Genomic DNA, 20,657 nt, shown 5'->3' with positions numbered 1-20,657 from the left:
TTTAACCTTTAAACAGAGATATTCCTTTCACATTTTTTACCTGGCCTCTGACTCCAGAACCACTATCTATTTTAATAAGTTTAAGGAAAATAAACCAAAAAAAAACCATACCTGGTCCCACTGAGACGATTCCAACTCATGGTGATCCCCTTTGTTATGGAGTAGAACTGTCTAATGGGGTTTTCTTGGCTGTAATCTTTATGGAAGCAGATTGCCAGGCCTTTCTTCCACAGTTCTGCTGGGTAGGTTCAAACTGCCAACTTTTTGGTTAGTAACCCGTTGCCATCGTTTGGTTAGTAACCTGTTGTCATCGAGTCAATTCCAACTCATAGCAAAGGACAGAGTAGAGCTGTCCCATAAGGTTTCCAAGGCTATAATCTTTACAGAAGCAGACTGCCACATCTTTCTCCCATGAAGCGCTGGTGGCTTTGAACCACTGACCTTTTGGTTAGCAGCCAACTACTTAACCACTGGACCACCAGGACTCCCTGTAAACCATTTGTACCACCTAGGGACCTTTTAAGCAAAATATGGGCTCCTTATTCTCTTACTGGAGTCCCTGGGTAGTGCAAACTATTAACACTCTCAGCTGCTAACCAAAAGTTTGGAAATTCAAGTCCAGCCAGAGGCCTCTCAGAAGAAAGGCCTGGCAATCTACTTCTGAAAAATCAGTCACTGAAAATCCAACGAAGCACAGTTCTACTCTGATACACTGGGTTGCGATGAGTCGGAATCAACTCAACAGCAACTGGTTTTTATCCTCTTACTGTCCCCAAACATAAGCCCTGGTGGCGCAGTGGTTAAGAGCTCGGCTGCTCACCAAGAGGTCAGCAGTTCAAATCCACCAGCCGCTCCTTGGAAACCCTGTGGGGCAGCTCTACTCTGTCCGGTAGGGTCGCTATGAGTCAGAATCAACTCGACAGCAATGAGTTTGTTTTGTTTTGTTTTGCTCCAAACAAGTGCTATAACATGTAGTTGGTCTAATGCAGTCCATTTTAGCCCTGGATGTGTCTCAGAATCACTATGGAGTTTGTGTTTGTTTGTATCTTGTCTTACTTTTAAAACACTGAAACCCAGGCCCTGACCTAGTCTTAATGAATCAGAATCTGAAGGGTGTCAGGCCCAAGTAAACATCTGTGTTGTTTCATTTTTAAACTCGACCAGTAATTCTGCAGAACAACCAAGATGGGGACTGACTAATCTAACTGTTTAGGAATATTAGGACACTGAACAGGAATATCATTCTTGGCAAATGACTGGTTTTTAAAAACTCTACAGAAAAAAAAAAAAGGTAGGGGCAAATAAATTGTAAGTCATCTCTGATAAATTAATTTCTTGCATATGACTGCTGAGTTGAATGAAGATGAGAAACTGAAGCTAATCAGCAACATCATGTTATTTCACAACTCGGCAATTATTTATTGCCACTTTGGCACACACCCCGGGGAAAGGAACAAAATAAATATGCTTTTACAGAATCCAGACTCAATAGATCCACTGAGACTGGAGAAATCCCCAAATCTATCGCTCTGAGAAAATCTTTAAACTATAAACTGAAATTATCCCCTGAAGTCATCTTCAAACTAAACAACTGTTTAGCTAAACCAGTGGAGAATGCTCTCCTTGAGAACTGCACTCTTTCAAAGGATTAGCTCTATGAGATCAAATTGTCAAAAGTAACTCTAAAGCATAGGCGAAAAAGTTTTGGGGGTTGTGAGTCTAGTCTACATCAATGGTGGTGAAACAATATGGGTACAGACAGACAGAATGGTGGACACAACTTGAAGAATGTAACCAATGTCCCTGAATTGTACATGTAGAAACTGATGAATGGGTGTATGTTCTGCCGTGTTTATTTTCACCCAAATTAAGTTATCATGAGTAAATAAAAAAACCTGTTCATAAACTCACAGTGTAAATAACCAGTAGGTTCTCAAAGCTCTTCTAACACGAGTTACTGGGCAAATAATTTTCTCTTAGGTTTTCCCCAATATCCATTAGCACACTTCCTTAGAGTTGACTAACCCTGGGAATAAGGAAGATGGAAAAAATCCTCAACTTCAATTTTTTTCAAAATGTAAAGGATTAGTGGTGACTCAAGCTGGTGGGGTGGGAAGAAATAGGGAGGGATAGCTAATGGGTACAGGGCTTCTTTTTGGGGTGATAAAAATGTTCTAAAATTGATTACGGTCATGGTTGCACAACTTTGTAATATACTAAAAACCAAAGAATTGTACACTTTGAAATAGGTGAATAGCATGATGTGTCAATTATCTCTCAATAAAGTTGTGAATAAAACATAAAGAAATTGCTTGGCGTACTGAAGCTTGAGAAGGCCTTACCTGGGTGTAAATACTAAATATGTGGCTCTGTACTTCGTCCATTGAGTCAAGTCCATAGGCCACTGTCCCTAGATGGAGCCGTTTGAAAACCATCTCATTCTGGGTAAGAGTTCCTGCAACAGAAGACAAATGAGAAGCTATGCCTACCTCCCGAGGGCTTTAGTTAGTCTTAACAGTAATGACGGCTATTATTTTTTGAGAGATTACTATATATCACATCCTGGTTTAAGTACTGCCCCTGCTAGGAAAGACATCTGCAGTCATTTGCCCATAATCCCATTCCCCTTGTTTGAAAATGGTACCCTAAATTTCCATGGGGAAATTACCACCACCATTCTCTGGAGTGGTTGAAAAGGACTGTCAATCAGGGTGCCTGACTCATTCCATTGGCCAAGGTGGGGGGGGGGGGGCATGTGACATACACTAGACCAATCAGATTCTATCTTGCAGGAATCTGAATCTTGAGCAGAAAGATAATGTGGACAGAGATTATTATCATCTACTTATTCCAGTGACTGAGTGCTACAAAGACTATTACGTAAAGTCTGCTGCTGATATATTTCCTGGTTCCCCTCCTTTCTGATGCCTAGTTTTTCTTTGATTTTGAGAGCCACCCAGTATCTTCAGAATAGATGTCTTTCCACCCACAGCTCCTAAATGGTAGAGATGAAGCTTAAATCCAGGTCTCTCCACTTCCCAATCCTTGCTCTTAGTAACTATGATAACCTCGTAACTTGGCAGATGTTAAATCACGGGGTGTGCTTATGAGATTGAGACTTGAGACCAGACTGCCTGGGTTCAAAGCTTGGTTCTGCCACTATGTGATTGTGATGAGTCACTTACCCTCTCTGTGCCTCGATGCCTCATCTGCAAAATGGGACAGCAATACCACGCAATTCACGAGGATAGGATGGGGGTTGAGTATAGAAAGGTGCTTTGCACAATAGCTAGTACTATATGGGTCTGCTGCTGTCACCATCATCATCACCATCATCAAATAATCAAGCGGTGAAGAAAATAAAATAGCAGCAGCACACATCTCTACTATCTCCAGAAAGAAATCAAGAGTTTAGGTCAAAGCACTCGTGCGCTTTCTTTCACTTTGAACCCTGTCTGTTGTTGTTAGCTGCCACTGAGCAGATTCCAACTCATGGTGACCTCGTGTGTGCAGAGCAGAACTGTGCTCCATAGAGTTTTCAAGCCTGTTTTTTGGAAACAGATCACCTTTTGGAAGCAGACTGCCAGGTCTGTTTTACGAGGTGCCTCTGGGTGGATTCAAACCGCCAGCCTTTTGGCTCGTAGCAGAGTGCTCAACCATTTGCACCATGCAGGAACAGCCTTGAACCCTGTCTAGACCCCGGGACACGGCTCACCTGTCTTGTCTGTCAGTAAGTAAGAAATCCGACCCAGCTGCTCAGGAATTGTACTGGAACGAACCACGGTCCCAGGGATTTTGGAATCCCTTCGAATCACCCAGCTGTACACAATCTTGCCCATATCCAGGTTCACACGCAGACTATTCAGAAATTCAGAGCAAACAGGTTAACAGGGTATATGTAAGGCTCCTTGTATGTCTTTTTGTAAACAACACGGACGCTAAATAAACATCCTTTGTGCCCTAACATCTGGAACCACTCCCTATAGTGCACTGCACTGCGGGTGTGAATCCATAGACTGAACAAGAGTTAATATCTCCCTCTATCAAGTAACCCACTAAAGAAATCATTATTTCATGGAGCTACCCTGCTATGGACTGAAGTCACTGAAGAAACCAAAAGGTAGTTGTTTTCATCTTATATTTGCTTTGTTTTTTTCTTTTTTTTAATTACTGGTCCCCTAAGCCAATAAAGAATATATTAATATATTAATTTTTAAATTTCATTTTACTGCAAAAAATAGAGATCTTCAAAATCATTCCTAATCCTCTCAACATCAACTGCTTGTCATTTTACTGCCCAGCCCTGGTCCATATGAATATTCAATCCACAAATTTTCAATAATATTGTAGACAGAAGTTTATAATCAACATTTTCACTTAGCCTTACACACACTTTTTTTTCTAGCAATAAAGTAGACTTATTTATTCTCTGAAGCCAACGTCTATAGCATGGTAGGTGCAATCCTTCTGTGCTAGTCATGCTGTTGTACAAAGAGCCTTAACCTCTGTCCTCAGAAGATGAGAAATTCTAGTTGGGATGATATCAGTATGCAAGAGAGCAAGGCATAGCTCATAGTTCACCCCAAATCTGTTCTTGTTGTTTCTCTACGTAATCTGTTCCTGCTGTTTATGTTTAGAAGACAAGCTATTATTATTTATAGAAGGTAAACATAAACAACAGGAACAGCTTACTTTCTATAAATAATAATGGCTTTCAATTGCAAAAAAGATAAATATATCCCAAAATATTAACAATGATTATCACTTGGTAATGAGATTAGAGGTGACTTGTAGTTTCTTTTGCTAATGTAGAGCTTCAATCTTTTTCTACTATATCTATTCTTATATAATTTTTAAGAACAATTTATTCAGCTTCCCCATCACGTAGAAAAACCATTGGCATGTGCCATCGATCTCCCACTGAGTACCTACGGCAGACATTACTAATCAGTCATGATACTATTTTCCACTGAGCCCAGACTCAGGCTCAAAATCCATCTCAACACAGCACTCCCAAGAGCTGCTACCAACCTCTCAGAGCTGGCACATGAGATGAACTCTACAGGGCATCGCTGGCATAGATAGGCAAGGCAAGGAAAGATCTTTTGAGCAAAGAGTTATTCAACAAAGGATGGCTCATGGCAGTGGAACGTGCCCCTCTAATCCTACTGCCAGAGAGCGTGGTGCACTCCTGACGCTGATCATTCTTGGTCGTCACTCTACAAAGAGACCAGCTCCTTCTAACAGCCATAAAAACATGATCTTTGAATGAGTGAAGAGAAGAAAACATTCAAGAGATCCAATGTCCCTGAAAAGTCATGGCATCCAAACACAAGCATGTCCCTGCTTACCTGATGGGAATGATGTTGGAAAACAACAGAAGGAACCGGATGATCTGTAGGTACCAACGACCGGCAAAGTGCTGCAGGGCAACCATGACCAGCGACACCACCACCAAAGCGCCAAAGAGGATCTTCGTGAGGCAGTTCACCTCCAGGTCAAACAGGCCAATCTGTGGGACCACGAACAAAGGGGAGCTTGGGTCACTTGGTGCAACCCACAGCCCACCTGGAGAACTGGACCTTTACCCGTGAATCTCTCAACCCCAAGAGAACAGATCCTCACGTCTTTGGATTGGGAACACTGGGTTCCATGGACCACAATTCATAACAGACATGCAAGGGACCTCAAAGAACTTGGATTTGGAATTTTTTTATAAGATGATTTAGGCTTGGAAACACATAAGCAGGTTACTGCTGCATTCAGTGATGCTGTACATTGCATAACCCCTACAACCGTATACCACGACCCTATAAAGTGACTCAGGAACCATGCTCTTCGCACCGTTGCTGTTGTCAGGCGCCATCAAGTCAATTTTCGACTCCAAGCAACCCCATGTGACAGAGTACAACTGTCCTATAGGGTTTTCTAGGCTGCAATCTTTATGGGAGCAGAGTGTTACATTTTTCTCCCGCGGAGTGGATGATGGGTTTGAACCGCCAACCTTTTGGTTAGCAGTCAAGTGCTTAACCGTTGCACCACCAGGGCTCCTTCTTAGTACTGTCCAACACGCTAATTCCGTTCTGCCTGCAAGTTTGGGGCACAGACCACTGGTGGAACTGATTTTTAGGTGCTACATTAATGAACATTATTATTTTAATAATCATGTATTTATTTTAACATGGAGTCAAGAAAAATGTAACTAGCATATCACACTCATAACTTCAAGAATTATGACTCAGAATGAGGATCAAACATTAAATAAATGATATTGCAGTTGTAACAATGGTTGTAACGGAGGGGCAAAAATGACTGAATTTTGGGAAGCATGGCATCAGTTCGCGCTATTGGCAAAGGAAATCATTTGCAACATTCTGATTTCTACAAATTGGAGGAGGAGGAGGGGTGGGCCTGGGGGTGGGGGTGGCGGGGTAGGTCACGGTGTGAAACAAGCAACGACAGGGTCACTGGACAGGCCACAAGTCTGCCATCTCAGGAAGTGTTACGGCTTGTCGCTCAGCTTGGGTGTGGACCCCCGGCCCGCCCTTCCTTGCCTTGCAGCCTGGGCAGAGCATCAGGTTCTCAAGCCATTTTCTTGTCTATAAAATGAGGACTACAGAAGCACCCGTGTTCACAGGCTGTTGTGAGGATTAAATGAGATGCGGGTAGAAGGTGCAGTACAACACCCGGCCTGAGGGGAGTGAACAGAAGTGTTTTTTAACTTAAAAACTTTAAAAATGTTATGCATTTATATATGCATTATATGTATTCATATACATATTTATGAAAAGATACCTGTATAGATGAAATAACACTACTAGGTGTCATTGTTTTTAAATCTAGTTCCTCACCTCACCAACGCCAGCCATCCAAGTCCATCTGGTGAGACACTTCTGACAAGGGAAATGCATCCAGTTGACCTTTTACGTACCTTGCTTCGGGGATTTGAGGTATTCATGACACTCCGGAGTTCTCTGCCAGTATAAAGAACGACACCCACAACAGTACCTAAAATGAGAAAAACAAAACCCAGAGAAATATGAATACAGATGGGTGGTCTTACAGACAGAACAGTTTGACCTGCTTAACAGAATGTTTTCTAAATCCAACAGCCACACCATGAGGATATCAGAACTTCCACATTGGAGCCAATCAGTGATCTATGACTACGCTGACCAATATGATAGCTGCTAGCCACATGTGTCTATTTAAATTTAAACTCAATTAAAATGAAATAAAATATAGTTCCTCATTCTCACTAGCCACATTTCATGTGTTCAATAGCCATAGGGGGCTAATGGCTGTCATATGGGGGAGTAAAGCTCAAAGCATTTCCATCATCATAAAAAGTGCTATAGGACAGCACTCATCTATGGGGTCCCAAGCCAGCTGCCGTTGAGTCAGTTCCAATTCATAGCAACCCCAAGTGTTTCAGAGAAGAATTACATTCCATGGGGTTTTCAGTGGCTGCAATCTTTCAGAAGGAGATGGCCAGGCTTTTCTTCTGAGGCACCTCTGGGTGGGTCTTAATGGCCAACCTTTTGGTTAGCAGCCAAGCACTTAATTCAGCACCACTGAGGTACTCCTCTTTGGGGCCCAACAGCCTCTAAAAGCAGAAGAATTGGAGCAGGGGTCTTTAGTCCACCATGTCACTGGCCTTAGAGACTTCCAGAGGTGCCCAGAACATTCCCATATTCATAAACCATTATGGGAACTTATGAAAGCACCCTTCTTTTTTGGGGGGCACATTCTTCCCATCAAGTCTGATTCCTTTCAGACTCTGTGTCTACCCATTCAGGGGATATCTGTCCAGATAACAATTCTCCTTTCCTAAGAACTTCCCTCTAGCCACCCAGGGCACAATATTGAAAGACATCAATCCCTCTAAAAGTAAACAATTTATAGAAGAAATACAAATGATAAAATATAACTATTGGTCTTCATTCATCTGGAACAAAAAAGAAGGAAATCCAAGAATCAGAGAAGGAACTGGACTACGGGACTGTCTACATGAACCACTGCCTCCTCCACCTTGAGACCAGAAGAACTAGATGGTGCCCAGCTACCACTACTGAACATTCTGATGAGGAGCACAAGAGATAAATCCTGATATAAAGGGAGAAAAATGTGAAATAGAATGTCAAATTCTTAAAGAATCCAAACTTACTGGATCTATTAAGGCTGGAGGGGTCCCTGAAACTAAGGTTCTGAGTTATGCCTCAAACCCTGAATTGAAACTTTCCCCTGAAGTCACCTTTAAACTAAGGAACAGTTTAGCCCAAAGAGTAAAGATTGTCACTCTTGACTACTGTGTCTTTTAAAATATATATATATATCTATATAAGACCAAAGGGTCAACAGCTATTTTAAAGCATAGATGAGAAGGTTAGGGGGCAGAGAGATTAAGTAAATGGAAGTGAAACAGCTAGAAGAGAAATAACGAGAAGGTTGACACAATGTGAAGAATGTAACCAATGGCACTGATCATTATGTCTAGAAACTCTGGAATGGGAGTGGGTTTTGTTGTGTATATTTTCACCAAAAATAAATTTAAAGAAATACAAGTGGCCAGTTAACATTAGAAAAGATGTTCAATTTAGCAAATAATCAAAGAAATGCAAAATAAGCCATTTTTATCCCTGTCAGACTGGCAAAAATTCAAGATTGATGAGACCCAATGCTGGCTAAGAGGTAGAGAAATGGATCTTGTCATAAACACTGTTGGCCACAATATACATTGCCCCATCTTTTTTGGTGGGAAAATGGACAATATCTATCAAAAGTCTACCTATGTGTCCTCTTTCCAGTGTGTGCCAAGAAAACGCTCACACTGCAGTAGGGAAAACAGACAAAGAAAGAAACCAAGAAACGCAGTCTTCATGGACAGTAGTAAGCCAGTGACAGGCCAGAGGGAGGGAGGCTGAAGGCAGGGGACCAGTTTGCACTGGGTGATCAGAGATACCATCTCTGAGATGATGACATTTGAACTTGAAACACAAGAAGCAGCCAGCCCTGCCGAGCTCTCAGGGAAGATTCCAGAATACAATTTGGTCTCTGCTGGAAAAAGAAAACACCTATCCTTCTCCTCTCTCCCCTCAGTCTCAGGAGTACCACTATCAGGGGATATACAGCAATTCAAAAACCGCTAAGAATCCAGAGCTTAAAACGCATTCGCAGTAACAGCCCAGCCCCCATCAAAGCACTGTGACTGTGTCTTTGCACAAAGAGCCCTGAAGAGGCACTGAAGTCCACCCAGGTTTACTGCGCTCAGCCAGGCAAACAACATTCTGTGCACAATGAGGTTCTTTCGAGGGAGGCTCTCGGCAGATGGCAGGCCGGGACGCTCGCTGCCTCTCGGCAGATGGTAGGCTCCTGTGAACGCAGGCAGCCAGTCCTTGCAGGCCGCGTCGTCACAGCAGATGGCTGGACGGTGGAGCTGGAGCCTGGGCTGAGCTCAGGGCTGCCCCGGCCACCCATTCACATCTGCTCCAATGCAGCTCAGTCTCAGACCCAACATCTAGAGCTAGAGAGGAATTCCTAACAGCTGGAGACACCCCAAAGTGGAGTGCTCCCCCATGGCCCCAGCAAACTTTGATGCTTGCAAACACTGCTGAAAACAGCCTTTCCAACCCAATGCCTCCCTGACCTCAAGGCCAAAACGGTCTCAGCAAGACGCCCAGCATCCAAACCACGGCCTCACCCTAAATGTCATGACCCCCCAGAGAGAAAGCACCGACTGGCAGCTCACAGGTATGTGTTGGTTTGGTGTGCCCAGGGTTTTAAAGGTGTCAAATTAATTGTCAACTCTTAAATTCAGTTTATGTAAAACATTGACATTTCTAGTTTCTCCTGGAAAATCGGAGCATCTGGTAACACTGGGCCCACGTATCCTCAGAGTACAATCAGCTGGTGTGGAACAATGGCCACCCCCTGTATCCAGACACAGGAGCTGGAGCTCAGCTCCCACCCAGCACCCCCCCATCCACTCCTTCAAGCCCCCAGCCCCACGGGCAACTCCTGACTCTACACTCTGCGCCCTAAGACCTGACTCCTGCTTCTTATCTGCCACTTCTTCGGTCCCTTCTTGCTCTCCACCCTCTCTTCACTCTCATCCTGCAGCCCGCAGACCACAGAATCCTCTCGACTCTCCCACCAGCCCCCAGCTGATTTCTCCTGCTGCTCCAGTGAGCCAGGCTAGATCTGTCAAGCACTCTATGAAGCTCTTACTAACTCCAGAGCGCCTGGTCCTGGGGTCAGTGACACTCCGTGACCCCTTCATTCCCAGTGTGCAACAAGATTAATGCTGACCCCTGAGAGTGGGCATTTGGAAACTTTTATGGTAATTGGACATTGCTGCAACATTCGAGTGTGTGATCAGCAGGCTTAACACCCTAAACAAGTTGGGCGTTATCAAACTCATGTGGAAAGGTGCGTACAGAACAGTCTGTCACGCAGTCGGAGCACAAATCAATCTGCTATAGACTGGGAAAAATACAATTGATCCCTCACGACTGAGAGTTTGTGGCCAGAATAGCTGGGTTCCGTAACATCCAGGCGACCAACTATGCCAAGCCCCCCGGGCCACCCCATCCCTTCCCGTAGTCCATCCATCACTCCAGTGACTCCGCCGCTATGTTACCATGGCAACCGCATCCTCTACAAACTGATGCCAGCGAACTCAGCTAGACCCTCAGCACTGCTTGGCAAACTTTTTTAAATGTGTTTTGACTTCCAACTGAGTTCTTATAACAATGGAATAACCATGAGGCAGGAGTGAGGTTCTGAAGGGAGCATAGAGAAATCTCACATAATTAAGATCACTCTCGAGGGGCTATCTCTTCAGGTGGGCGTCAGAAGGAAATGGCTTGTGTTTCATCGGTGTGCACTGAGATGTCCATTCGGTAAGAAGCAGGGGGAACTGAGACCAGTGAAGGAAACGGTCGATGCACCCCTCCTCATACCCGCTCAGAGACACAAGCCTGCTGAAGAGCGCGGTGGGCAATGTCATTGGACTATTGCAATCACTGCTCTCTCGTCTCACACCACCGAGCACAAAGAGATAAACTCAGACAAATTAAAAACGCGTGTGTTCAACTCCACAGAGCATTCCCCGCGAACAGTGCGAAATCTCCTCCCCCATCCTCACTATCCCAATTTGCCTTCCCTTCACTTCCTCCCAGGAGACATCTCACTGAGGCTGTGTGACCTTGGGCAAGTCGTTTAACCTGAGACTCAGTTCCTTATTCCATTAAATGCCCTTTTCAACAGTGTGAGAATAAAACAAGAGAAGGACAGCAAAAATACTTTGTTAAAACAAAAAGCACCTGAAAAATACAGGATTTATTATTGTTGTTAGTCTCTGAGATTAAGGCTGACAAGCCCTTTCAACACCCCTCCCTCCACCTCAGAATTCTATGTATCTTTACCTAAACTGTTTTTCCTTCCTCTGGTCTCAAAGGAAGTACATAAAACTCTCTCATTACTTTATATCTCTTTCACAACCTACATTAAACTTATATTACACTATGAAGTCCATGAGCGTGAAAACTAGGATTATCTGGCACACTGTTGTAGCGCTAGGGCCTACCACACAGCTTAGCATATAATATCAAAAACCAAACCAGTTGCCATTGAGTTGATTCTGACTCATGGCAACCCCATCTGTGTCAGAGTAGAACTGTGTTCCACAGGGTTTTCAATGGCTGATTTTTCAGAAGTAGATCACCAGGCCTTTCTTCCAAGGCACCTCCGGGTGAACTCGAACTACCAACCTTTTGATTAGCAGCTGAGCATGTTAACCATTTGCATCAGCCAGGAACTCCCTGGCACATGACAGGTGCGCAATAAAGGCTTGTTGCATGGAAGGAAGGAAAGAGGAAAATCACTAGAATGAAAAGCAGACACGTGAGGATTTATTTATAACTGAAATGCTAACACTGTCAAAACAAGGGCCGAAGCAAATGAATCTAGGCTATTAGAAGTCAAAGCAGTGGTTACACTTGGTGAAGGGCTGGGGGGCTGAGGGAAGCTTCTTGGGGCCTGATAATATTCTGTTTGGTGTTGGCCACGTGGGGGCTTCACTATTTTAAAGTCCATGAGTCCATGGGGTTGGGAACCCATCAATCATTATGCTTAGGATTTATCTACTATTCTGTATATGTGCTACTTTCTATAAAAAGTTACCAAAAAAGTGTTTAACTATCTGCAAGAAATTAAGTATTTATTCTTCACCATGTTGTTGTCATTAGCTGCTGTGCAGTCGGCCCCGGACTCGTGGCAACCTCAGCACAACAGGATCAGACCGTTGTAATCCATCAGGTTTTCACTGGCTGATTTTCAGAAGCAGATCACCAGACCTTTCTTCCTAGTCCATCTTAGTCTGGAAGCTCTGCTGAAAACAGTTTAGCATCGCAGTCACACACAAGCCTCCACTGACGGATGGATGGTGGCTGCACATGAGGTGCACTGGCCAGCAATCAAACCTGGTCTCCCATGCGGAAGGCGAGAATTCTACTACTGACCCACTACGACCCCATAGAACATATTGTAATACCACATGGAGCCCAGGTGGCACAGTGGTTAAGCGTTCGGCTGCTCATCAAAGTGGTCAGCAGTTCAAATCCACCAGTTGCTCCCTGGAAACCCTACGGGGCAGTTCTACTGTGCCCTATAGGGTTGCTATGAATCCCTATCGACTCGACGGTAATGGGTTCTTTCTTAATACATCATGTATTATATATTGTAATAACAGCTACACAATGAGTTCTGCCTCTGGAGCAAAGCACCTAAGTTCAAGTCCCAGCTCTGCCTTTTACCCGCTGTGTGACTTGGACAAGTTACTTAACCACTCTCTAAGCCTTGGTTCCGTCATCTTCAGAAAGGGGATAATAGGAATAACGACCCTCATGGTACCAAGAGGAGGGTTAAACAAAGTGTGTAGCATACATAAGGGGCTCAGCCCAGGGCCTGACAGGTAACAGGTATCAACACTGCTACTGCAGATCACACTCGGCCCCTGGAACCCTGTCTGCACAGGGACCATGCACTCCACCTTAGGCCAGCATTCAAAATCAAAAAGCACTACACCAATGTTCACTGCAGCACCTTTACAACAACCAAAATGTCCATCAACAGATGAACAAAGATAAACTAAACGTGGTCTATACACACAATGGACTACTACTCATCCATAAAGAGAAATGAAGTCTTGACGCACGCCACTACATGGACGCACCCTGAAAACACCATGCTGAGAGAAATGAGTCAGTTGCAAAAGGACAAATATTGTATGAGCTCACTTCTATTAAATAATCAAACATACAGAAACCAAAGATTATTAGTGGTTACCAGAGGTGGGGAGAGGGGGAAAGGGGGAGTGTTTGCTAAGGGGACATTGAGGTTATGTTAATGGTGGTAGAATGATCTGGAAAAGGATAGTGAGAATGGGTGCAGAACATGAAGAATGTAATCAGTGTTACTGAACTGTACACAGAGAAATGTTCTGTTATGTGTATTTTCACCTCAATAAAATATTTTTTAAAAGACTAAAAAATCAAAAGGCATCAATGTCCAGCTCATCTTGGTGTTTTACATGCCGAGGCTCTCACTCAGGCCATGGTCCTTTCCTGTGCACTGGATCCCCGTTCCAGCAGTACCTGCTTGGCAGCCTCCGCGGACACAGCTTCTGGCCAGAACATCCAGGCTGACCCGATTTCTGGTACAGATTAGAATGTCCATCTGGAGTGGCAATTAAGGGCTATTCCCCGAGGGGACGCTGCAGCCACGTCCAAAGGCCAAAGCAGCTTCTCTTCCAGACGTCTCTAAGTGTCCGAGGGGCAATTAGGTGTCAGGCTGACTCCTGGGAGATGCCAGGACAAGTGGAAAACACCATTTGACCGGCAACTAATTTTCCCAACTGACAGATGATTATTCTAATTACAAAAGGATTTTCTTTCCTTTTCAAATTGCTAACACACTCCTGAAGAATGGCACCTTACCGGATGCAATGACGGTGCCTGCCCAGAGCGTGTTCTCGATGCTCAAGCTCTCGCTGACGGAAGGGTCGCTGTCTTCCTAAAAAGACCAAACGGACACACGTTTTTACCTGCCAAGGCTGTCACGGAAGCCACGGGCTGTTCCTAGCATGCTCTTCTCAAGGCAGAAAGAGAAGGACTTCCCCTGATGAAGGAGTCCCTGGGTGGTGCAAATGGTTACCTGCTGAGCTACTAACCAAAAGGTTGAAGACTGAAACCCACCCAGAGGTACCGTGGAAGAAAGGCCTGCCGATCTGCTTCCAAAAGGCCACAGTCATGAAATCCCTATGGAGCACAGATCTACTCTAAAACATATGAGGTCACCATAATGTTTGGTTTTTTTTTAGTTTTCCCCTGATTTAACTAGGAACTCCAGTTTGGAAACCTACAGCTTCACCATGACAGAAAGAACAGGGCTCATGAACTACTGTCCCTGGAGTTTTCATCTCCCACGGAAATACTTGTAAAAGTTGGTACGTGATTTAAGGAGTGCAGGCGTCTAACACTGAAGAAATGTTTTACAAGATATGAACAAAAGTGCAGGAGCAAAGCAATCGTGGAGGGCCCTTTGCTGGCCAGTTTTACGGCTTATAGAAAAAGAACCACCACAAATGGTCAACAATTACTGTAAAGCAAAGACGCAAGGGCAAGGGGACAAGGAAACCAGATTACTGGAAGCAAAACATCCAGAAGGGAATTAATGAGAATGTTAAAACACTATGAAAAATGTAACCAATGTCTCTGGACAATATGCATAGTAATTGTTAAATGGGAACCTAACCTGCCGTGTAAACTTCCACCGAAAACACAGTATTATTTAAAAAAAAAAAAAGAAAAGAAAAACAACAATATCATTTGGGTTCTATACACTAATTGAGCCATATTCCTAAAATGATTTGAATTCGACTTTAATTTCCTTTCTGAAAGTCTTGGAGGGGGCTTAAAAATTCCAGCAACGGTGAGACATGCTACAGTATGGACAAGCCCTGAAAACAGGAGGCTGAGTGAAATCAGTCAGTCACTAAAGGACAAATATTGTTACTTATATGAAATAGGCAAATACAGAGAGAACAAAGTCCATCCGTGGTTACCAGGACCAACAGGGAAGGGAAAAAGGGGAGATGTTGTTTAGGGAGCTCTGGGTTTCTATTCATGGCAGTGCGATAATTTGGCAAAGGGTAGTGGTGATGGTTGTACAACACAATGAACGGGATCAATGGCACTGAACTGTATGTGTGAAAATGGTTGAACTGGCAAATATATTTTACGTATATTTTTTACCGCAATACAATAAATAAATAAAAATTGTAACAATAGCAATAGGACATGTACAGATAAAGAGGACGAGGGCCATCTGAAGAAGATGGACAGTAACCGCTTTCAGACACCAGAGTTATACTGATTCTAACCACACTTGGCTCTGCGTCATTGGGTAGTTACAGCTGATCCGAAACTGAAAGAAAACCCCAGTGTGTCCACCTCCCTGAGAAACAATATACCAGCCTTCAAGGTGGGGCCTTCTGGAGGGAATCTGACCCCCACTTGGCATAAAGTTACAAAAAATTGTCAACAGCTCTTGGCAGGCCTCCACCACTGACATGCACATTGAGGCAGGATTCTACATGAAGATGCGTACTCACTCTGGAAAAAGTTCCCACAAAGTTGTGAATGTCGATGTTTGGCTCCTCTGCGTACACATATGATCGAATCTGAAGCAGATCCTGTTCAACAGAGGTAATATTTTGGAGTTAAAACAAAGCCAGTTTATGATGAAACATGTCAGGAGACTCACTATTTCTTCAGCAGCAACTCTACTTTCCAAACAGAGCAAAGAAGCTGTCAAAATGATGGGGACACAGGGAAAGCAGAGTTAAGTCCTCTACTGAATACGTTTAGCAGACACAACACACAATATCCTAAGGCATGACAAGAGGTCCTGTAGTACAGACACCTGTTTACCATTTGCACAGTATTTTCCAAACTTGCTGAGGGGCAGAGGATACTACACACTTATTAATATCCCCCGGAACGGGCAGATGCCCCTCTGCTAACCTCCGGTTTACAAGACTCGTTCATGCCAAAGGAAAACTCCTTCGAGAAAGGGTTACAGGGTACCTGGTCTGCGAGAAGCCTGGAAAGGGCAGAGATACGAAAAGCGAACTAGCAGCCAGGCTCAGACAGCTGATAAGACAGTGAAGATGGAAAGACACATCTTGGCGAAAGTACATTTCAAAGTGGAATGTGGGGCGGGAAGGAGGGGAGGAAAGGGGACTCACTGCCTCGGAGACACAGAGCTTCTGTTAAGGGTGATGGGAAAAGCTAGAAACGGATAACGGTGATGGTTGCACAACAGGCTGAATACAATTAATGCCACTAAATGATACAGGTGCAGAATGCTGAAACAGCAAAGGTTTTGTTACATGACATATTTACCACAATAAAAAAAAAAAGTGCTGTAGAACAAATCGTGTAATACATATTTCATTCACCCAAAAAAAAAAAAAAGGCAGAATATGTTCATTGGCATAAGACAGGTACGGTCACAGGAAGAAGCGGTTACTTCCAGAACAAGAAAAAAGAACGGGGAAGAGGGACTGGAGACAGGAAAGGGAAGTGTAGGAGGGGAAGGAAGAGATGAGGCCCAGGAGAAGGAAGAGCATGCCGCAGCGAATGGCAGACCCATGTGCAAAGTCCAGACGCAGAAAACCACAGGTCCAGGGAACAGAGAATCACAGAGCGTTCCTGAGGAGAGACAGCAGGGAGGGCCTGGATCACGCAGCAGGTTAAAAGCCAGGCTAAAAATATTATGTCTTACACACACACAGAAAGCATGACGATAGGGAATTTATCTTAAGCGAATGTTTCTTAATGGCTCTGCCATCTAACAGGAAGGTCTTTTGCTGTGAAGGCTTGGTGACTTCCTACTATGAGTACAGGACCTTGGGAGTATGAATACCTGCTGCCAAGGATGAGGCTTTGTGCAAACACAGCCAAGAGCAAACCCAGCTCCTCCACACACCAGCCATGTGAGTTTGGAGAGATAGTAAACCCCTCTAGCCTCAGTCTCCTGATCTGTGAAATGGTCACGATAACACCTACACTGCAGGCGAGCAGTGCGGGCTGAGTGAGTGACTGTGGAGGGCCAGGCTCCATGCCTGCCATGTGGTAGCAGGCAGCCGCCAATTGTCATCATCATCATCAACATCTACAGCAGAACATGTGCTTAACTAGGGGACCAACTATACCCAACTCTGCCCTTGGTTTTCTTAGTTGCTATCAAGTCGGCTCCAACTCACTGCGACTGTGTAACAGAATGAAACACTGCCCAGTCCTGCGCCATCTTCGTGATCACTGGCATGTTCGAGTCCATTGTTGGAGCTACTGCGTCAATCCATCTCCCTGAGGGCTTCCTTCGTTTTCACTGACCCTCTCTCTCTCCTTTACTCCAGCACTCTCCCTCGCACCTGTTTATTTGCTCCGTTTCTTCCCTCTTCCCTCCTCTCCTAATTCTTCTTTCTTTCGCTCATTCTAACAAAATTCCTTCAAAACCAGCACTGTAATCCTGACAGGTGTGCCCAGGTGTGCCGATGACTCCTGCAGCCAGACAGCCCTGGGCCATGAAGGAAAGCTATTTGTGCTAAAAGCAGTTTCCTATTTACAAACCACAGCTTCTGCCAGCAGCCTGTTCTGGGGTTTCCCAGCCCTGCCAAGAAGTTTCTCTTTGCATTGCCTTCACCTGACCTTTTCGAGGGACGCAGGGGCCATTTATAGGAAAAGGGAAGAAAAGATTCTTTTACTAGAAAAATCTTACTTTATAATCAAGATTAAACCAAAAACGAAACTCACTGCCATTGAGTCAATTCCAACATAGTGACCCTACAGGACAGAGTAGAACTGCCCCATAGGGTTCCAACGCCGTAATATTTACGGAAGTAGACTGCCACATCTTTCTCCTTTGGAGCAGCTGGTGGGTTTGAACTGCTGACCTTACGGTTAGCAGCACAGTGCTTAACCACTGTGCCACCAGGTTAATCAAGATTTAAAAAAAAAAGAAAGCCCTTTTCTGTCGCGTCAATTCCAACTCATAGCAACCCTACAGGACAGAGCAGAACTGCCCCATAGGGTTTCCAAGGCACGGCTGGTGGATTTGAACTGCCGACCTTTTGGTTAGCAGCCATAGCTCGCTGTAACCCTCAACCACTGCACCACCAGGGTCCCAGAATCAAGATTAGTGGTTATGAAATACTAGATAAACATAAGGTTGCCCACAAACATTAAAGGATGGAAAATGGGTACATTATGATAGCCACGTGACTTGGAGTATTACGCAGCCACAAAAAAGAATAAGGGCGTGCTTTACATTTTTAATTAACTGCCCACATTTAAAATGAGAAAGACTTCACATGGAAAATCTGGGTTTCTGGGTTCTCTCTGGAAAACAATCAGGTGGTCAGGCAAGCTCAAGCTGACAATACTGCTTGGCCACAATGGTCTGGAGTTGAGTAAAGGCTCCTGGCCACCCTGGCAGGCAGGGCCTGTGCTCTCTATAGTAATGTGACATACACGCCCCTGTATGCATGCATGCTTACGCTGTGGCCTCCACGTACTAACGAGAAAAAAGTCCAGAGGCATACTAAGTGAAGGGGGGAAAAGTTACAGAATAATAAATACAGTATGATCCCATTTATGTAAAGCCACCACCCACAAACATATTTGTATTTGAACAGTTGTGAGCAAGCCAACTGGAAGACCAGTACTGAATGTTACAAGGCCCCTGCTGGGAAGAAGAAAAGATTTGGGCCACAGGCTATACAGCAAGACTTCCTGCATTTTCCTCCATAGCTTTCTGTACAATTTTAAACAAGAATATATTTGTAATCTGTTAGTATAATTCTTCTAATCTAACATTTTGTTTAAACACTACTCCCCAGTCAGATCCCTTAGGCCCACTAAGGCAGAGGGTACCCTGACAATAAAGGCAGCCATGTCCTATCCACCTCTGAGCCCCAGACCAGTTCTGGACCAGACAAGAGGCAAAGCCCGTGTCCACCAAATTGTGAAAACACTTCCAAAGAAAAGACCAAAAAATGCACTTCCACGTTGTTCTGGGCTGCCTCCAGAACACAGTTCTTCAAATCTCGAGGATCAGAATTCTTTCTTTGGCGAAATCTTACCAGGAAGTACAATACCTCCCCTGAAAAGAGTCAGAACCACCCTCATTAGGTTGGTGGTGTCTCACAGGCACCGTGGGGCCTTCTAAGAATTCCCAGGGGCCCCGGCACCACAGTTAGGAACTCACGGGCTTAGAATTCCTGGCTTAAATATTAACAGTAACCAGAGCACTATCTTACTTTTTATTGACCATGAAAAATAACTAGTATGGTGGCCACGTTTATTGGGATATTAATTCTCCCAAGACATGTTTCTCCTGGCCAGTCCCTCCCACGGAACACAGCAAGGAGCAGCACAATCAGTGTGGCCATGACCCACAAGACCTTATGTGCTCCAGCTCATCCTTTCTGATCTCCGCTGGGGCGTGCCAGTCTCTGGGCATTTAACATACATTTTATGATTCTGTTTTACACAGATGACAGAAAATGGCTGTCCACAGGTCACATACAACCCATGCTGTCTGTATTTAAACTTATCCTTGCGCTCACGCCCTCACTTACTCTACAAACATCGCCATGAATGAAGCGGAGCCGGCGGGAAGCGTGGGGTCCTGGAGAGCTTTGGGCACTTTTGGTTCCATCTAATATAGTCACCCTCTTGGACAGGGCCTGTGGCCTGTTCTGCACACTGGGTACACTGCTGTAACCAGGACAGGCAGAGCCCTGCTCTCGAGGACACAGCCTTGAAGTGACGGAGCAGGAATGCAGTGAGAGGGTCGTCAGAAGAAGCCCCTCGGAGAAGGTGATTTGTGCACCTAAGTAAGTGACAGAGACACCCAGCCCGTTCTGGGTGGAGGAAACGGAGATAGAAGTGTGCCTGGCCGGGAGGCCGGTGTGGCTGGGGCTGGTGGACAGAGGAGGGAGGGACAGAAGCTGGGATCTGAGAGTTAGCAGGGAGACAGGCTATATGGAGGTTAAAGACAACAGGCACAAATGGTTAAGCGCTCAACTACTAACCGGGAGGCTGGCAGTTCGAACCCACCCAGAGATGCCTCGGTAGAAAGACCTGGCGATCTACTTCTGAAAAGTCACAGCCACTGAAAGCCCTATGGAGTACAGTTCTACTATGCACACATGGGGTCTCCATGAGTTGGAATCTACTTGTTATGGGTTGTACTGTGCCCCCTCAAAAAATGTGTTATAAATCCTAACCTCTATGCCTGTGGTTATAATCCCATTTGGGAATGGGTTGTTTTTGTTATGTTAATGAGGCAGGCTTAGTGTAGGGTGTGTCTTGAGTCAATCTCTTTTGAGATATAAAAGAGAGTAAACACAAGCAAGCAAGCAGACAGGAGAAGAAAGAAGTCAAGCTACATGAAGATTGCCCAGGAGCAGAAGCTCAGAAGAGACAAGGACCTTCCTCCAAGCCAGCAGAAAGAGAAAGCCTTCCTCTAGAGCCAGCGCCCTGAATTCAGACTTGTAGCCTCCTAAACTGTGAGACAATAAATTTCTC

At 44.6% G+C, this 20,657-nt stretch overlaps 1 protein-coding gene across 2 annotated transcripts in view; it reads right to left on the bottom strand.

Annotated features, from left to right (window-relative positions):
* ATP9A (ATPase phospholipid transporting 9A (putative)) overlaps nucleotides 1–20,657 on the bottom strand; it is a 154,979-nt gene that overhangs the window by 62,087 nt on the left and 72,235 nt on the right. For both annotated transcript variants that reach the window (XM_004370233.2, XM_023742896.1), the window contains 6 exons: nucleotides 15,674–15,754; nucleotides 13,998–14,073; nucleotides 6,932–7,008; nucleotides 5,352–5,512; nucleotides 3,716–3,858; nucleotides 2,343–2,455 (listed from right to left, as the gene is read on the bottom strand). In XM_004370233.2, the coding sequence (XP_004370290.2) occupies nucleotides 2,343–2,455; nucleotides 3,716–3,858; nucleotides 5,352–5,512; nucleotides 6,932–7,008; nucleotides 13,998–14,073; nucleotides 15,674–15,754 (651 nt within the window). The remainder of the gene's footprint in view (nucleotides 1–2,342; nucleotides 2,456–3,715; nucleotides 3,859–5,351; nucleotides 5,513–6,931; nucleotides 7,009–13,997; nucleotides 14,074–15,673; nucleotides 15,755–20,657) is intronic.

This window comes from Trichechus manatus, unplaced genomic scaffold (assembly GCF_000243295.1).
Source record: "Trichechus manatus latirostris isolate Lorelei unplaced genomic scaffold, TriManLat1.0 scaffold00008, whole genome shotgun sequence".
NCBI classification, from domain to species: Eukaryota; Metazoa; Chordata; class Mammalia; order Sirenia; family Trichechidae; genus Trichechus; species Trichechus manatus.
Note: the sequence above shows the minus strand (reverse complement) of the source record. Positions and strands in the feature narration are given on the sequence as shown.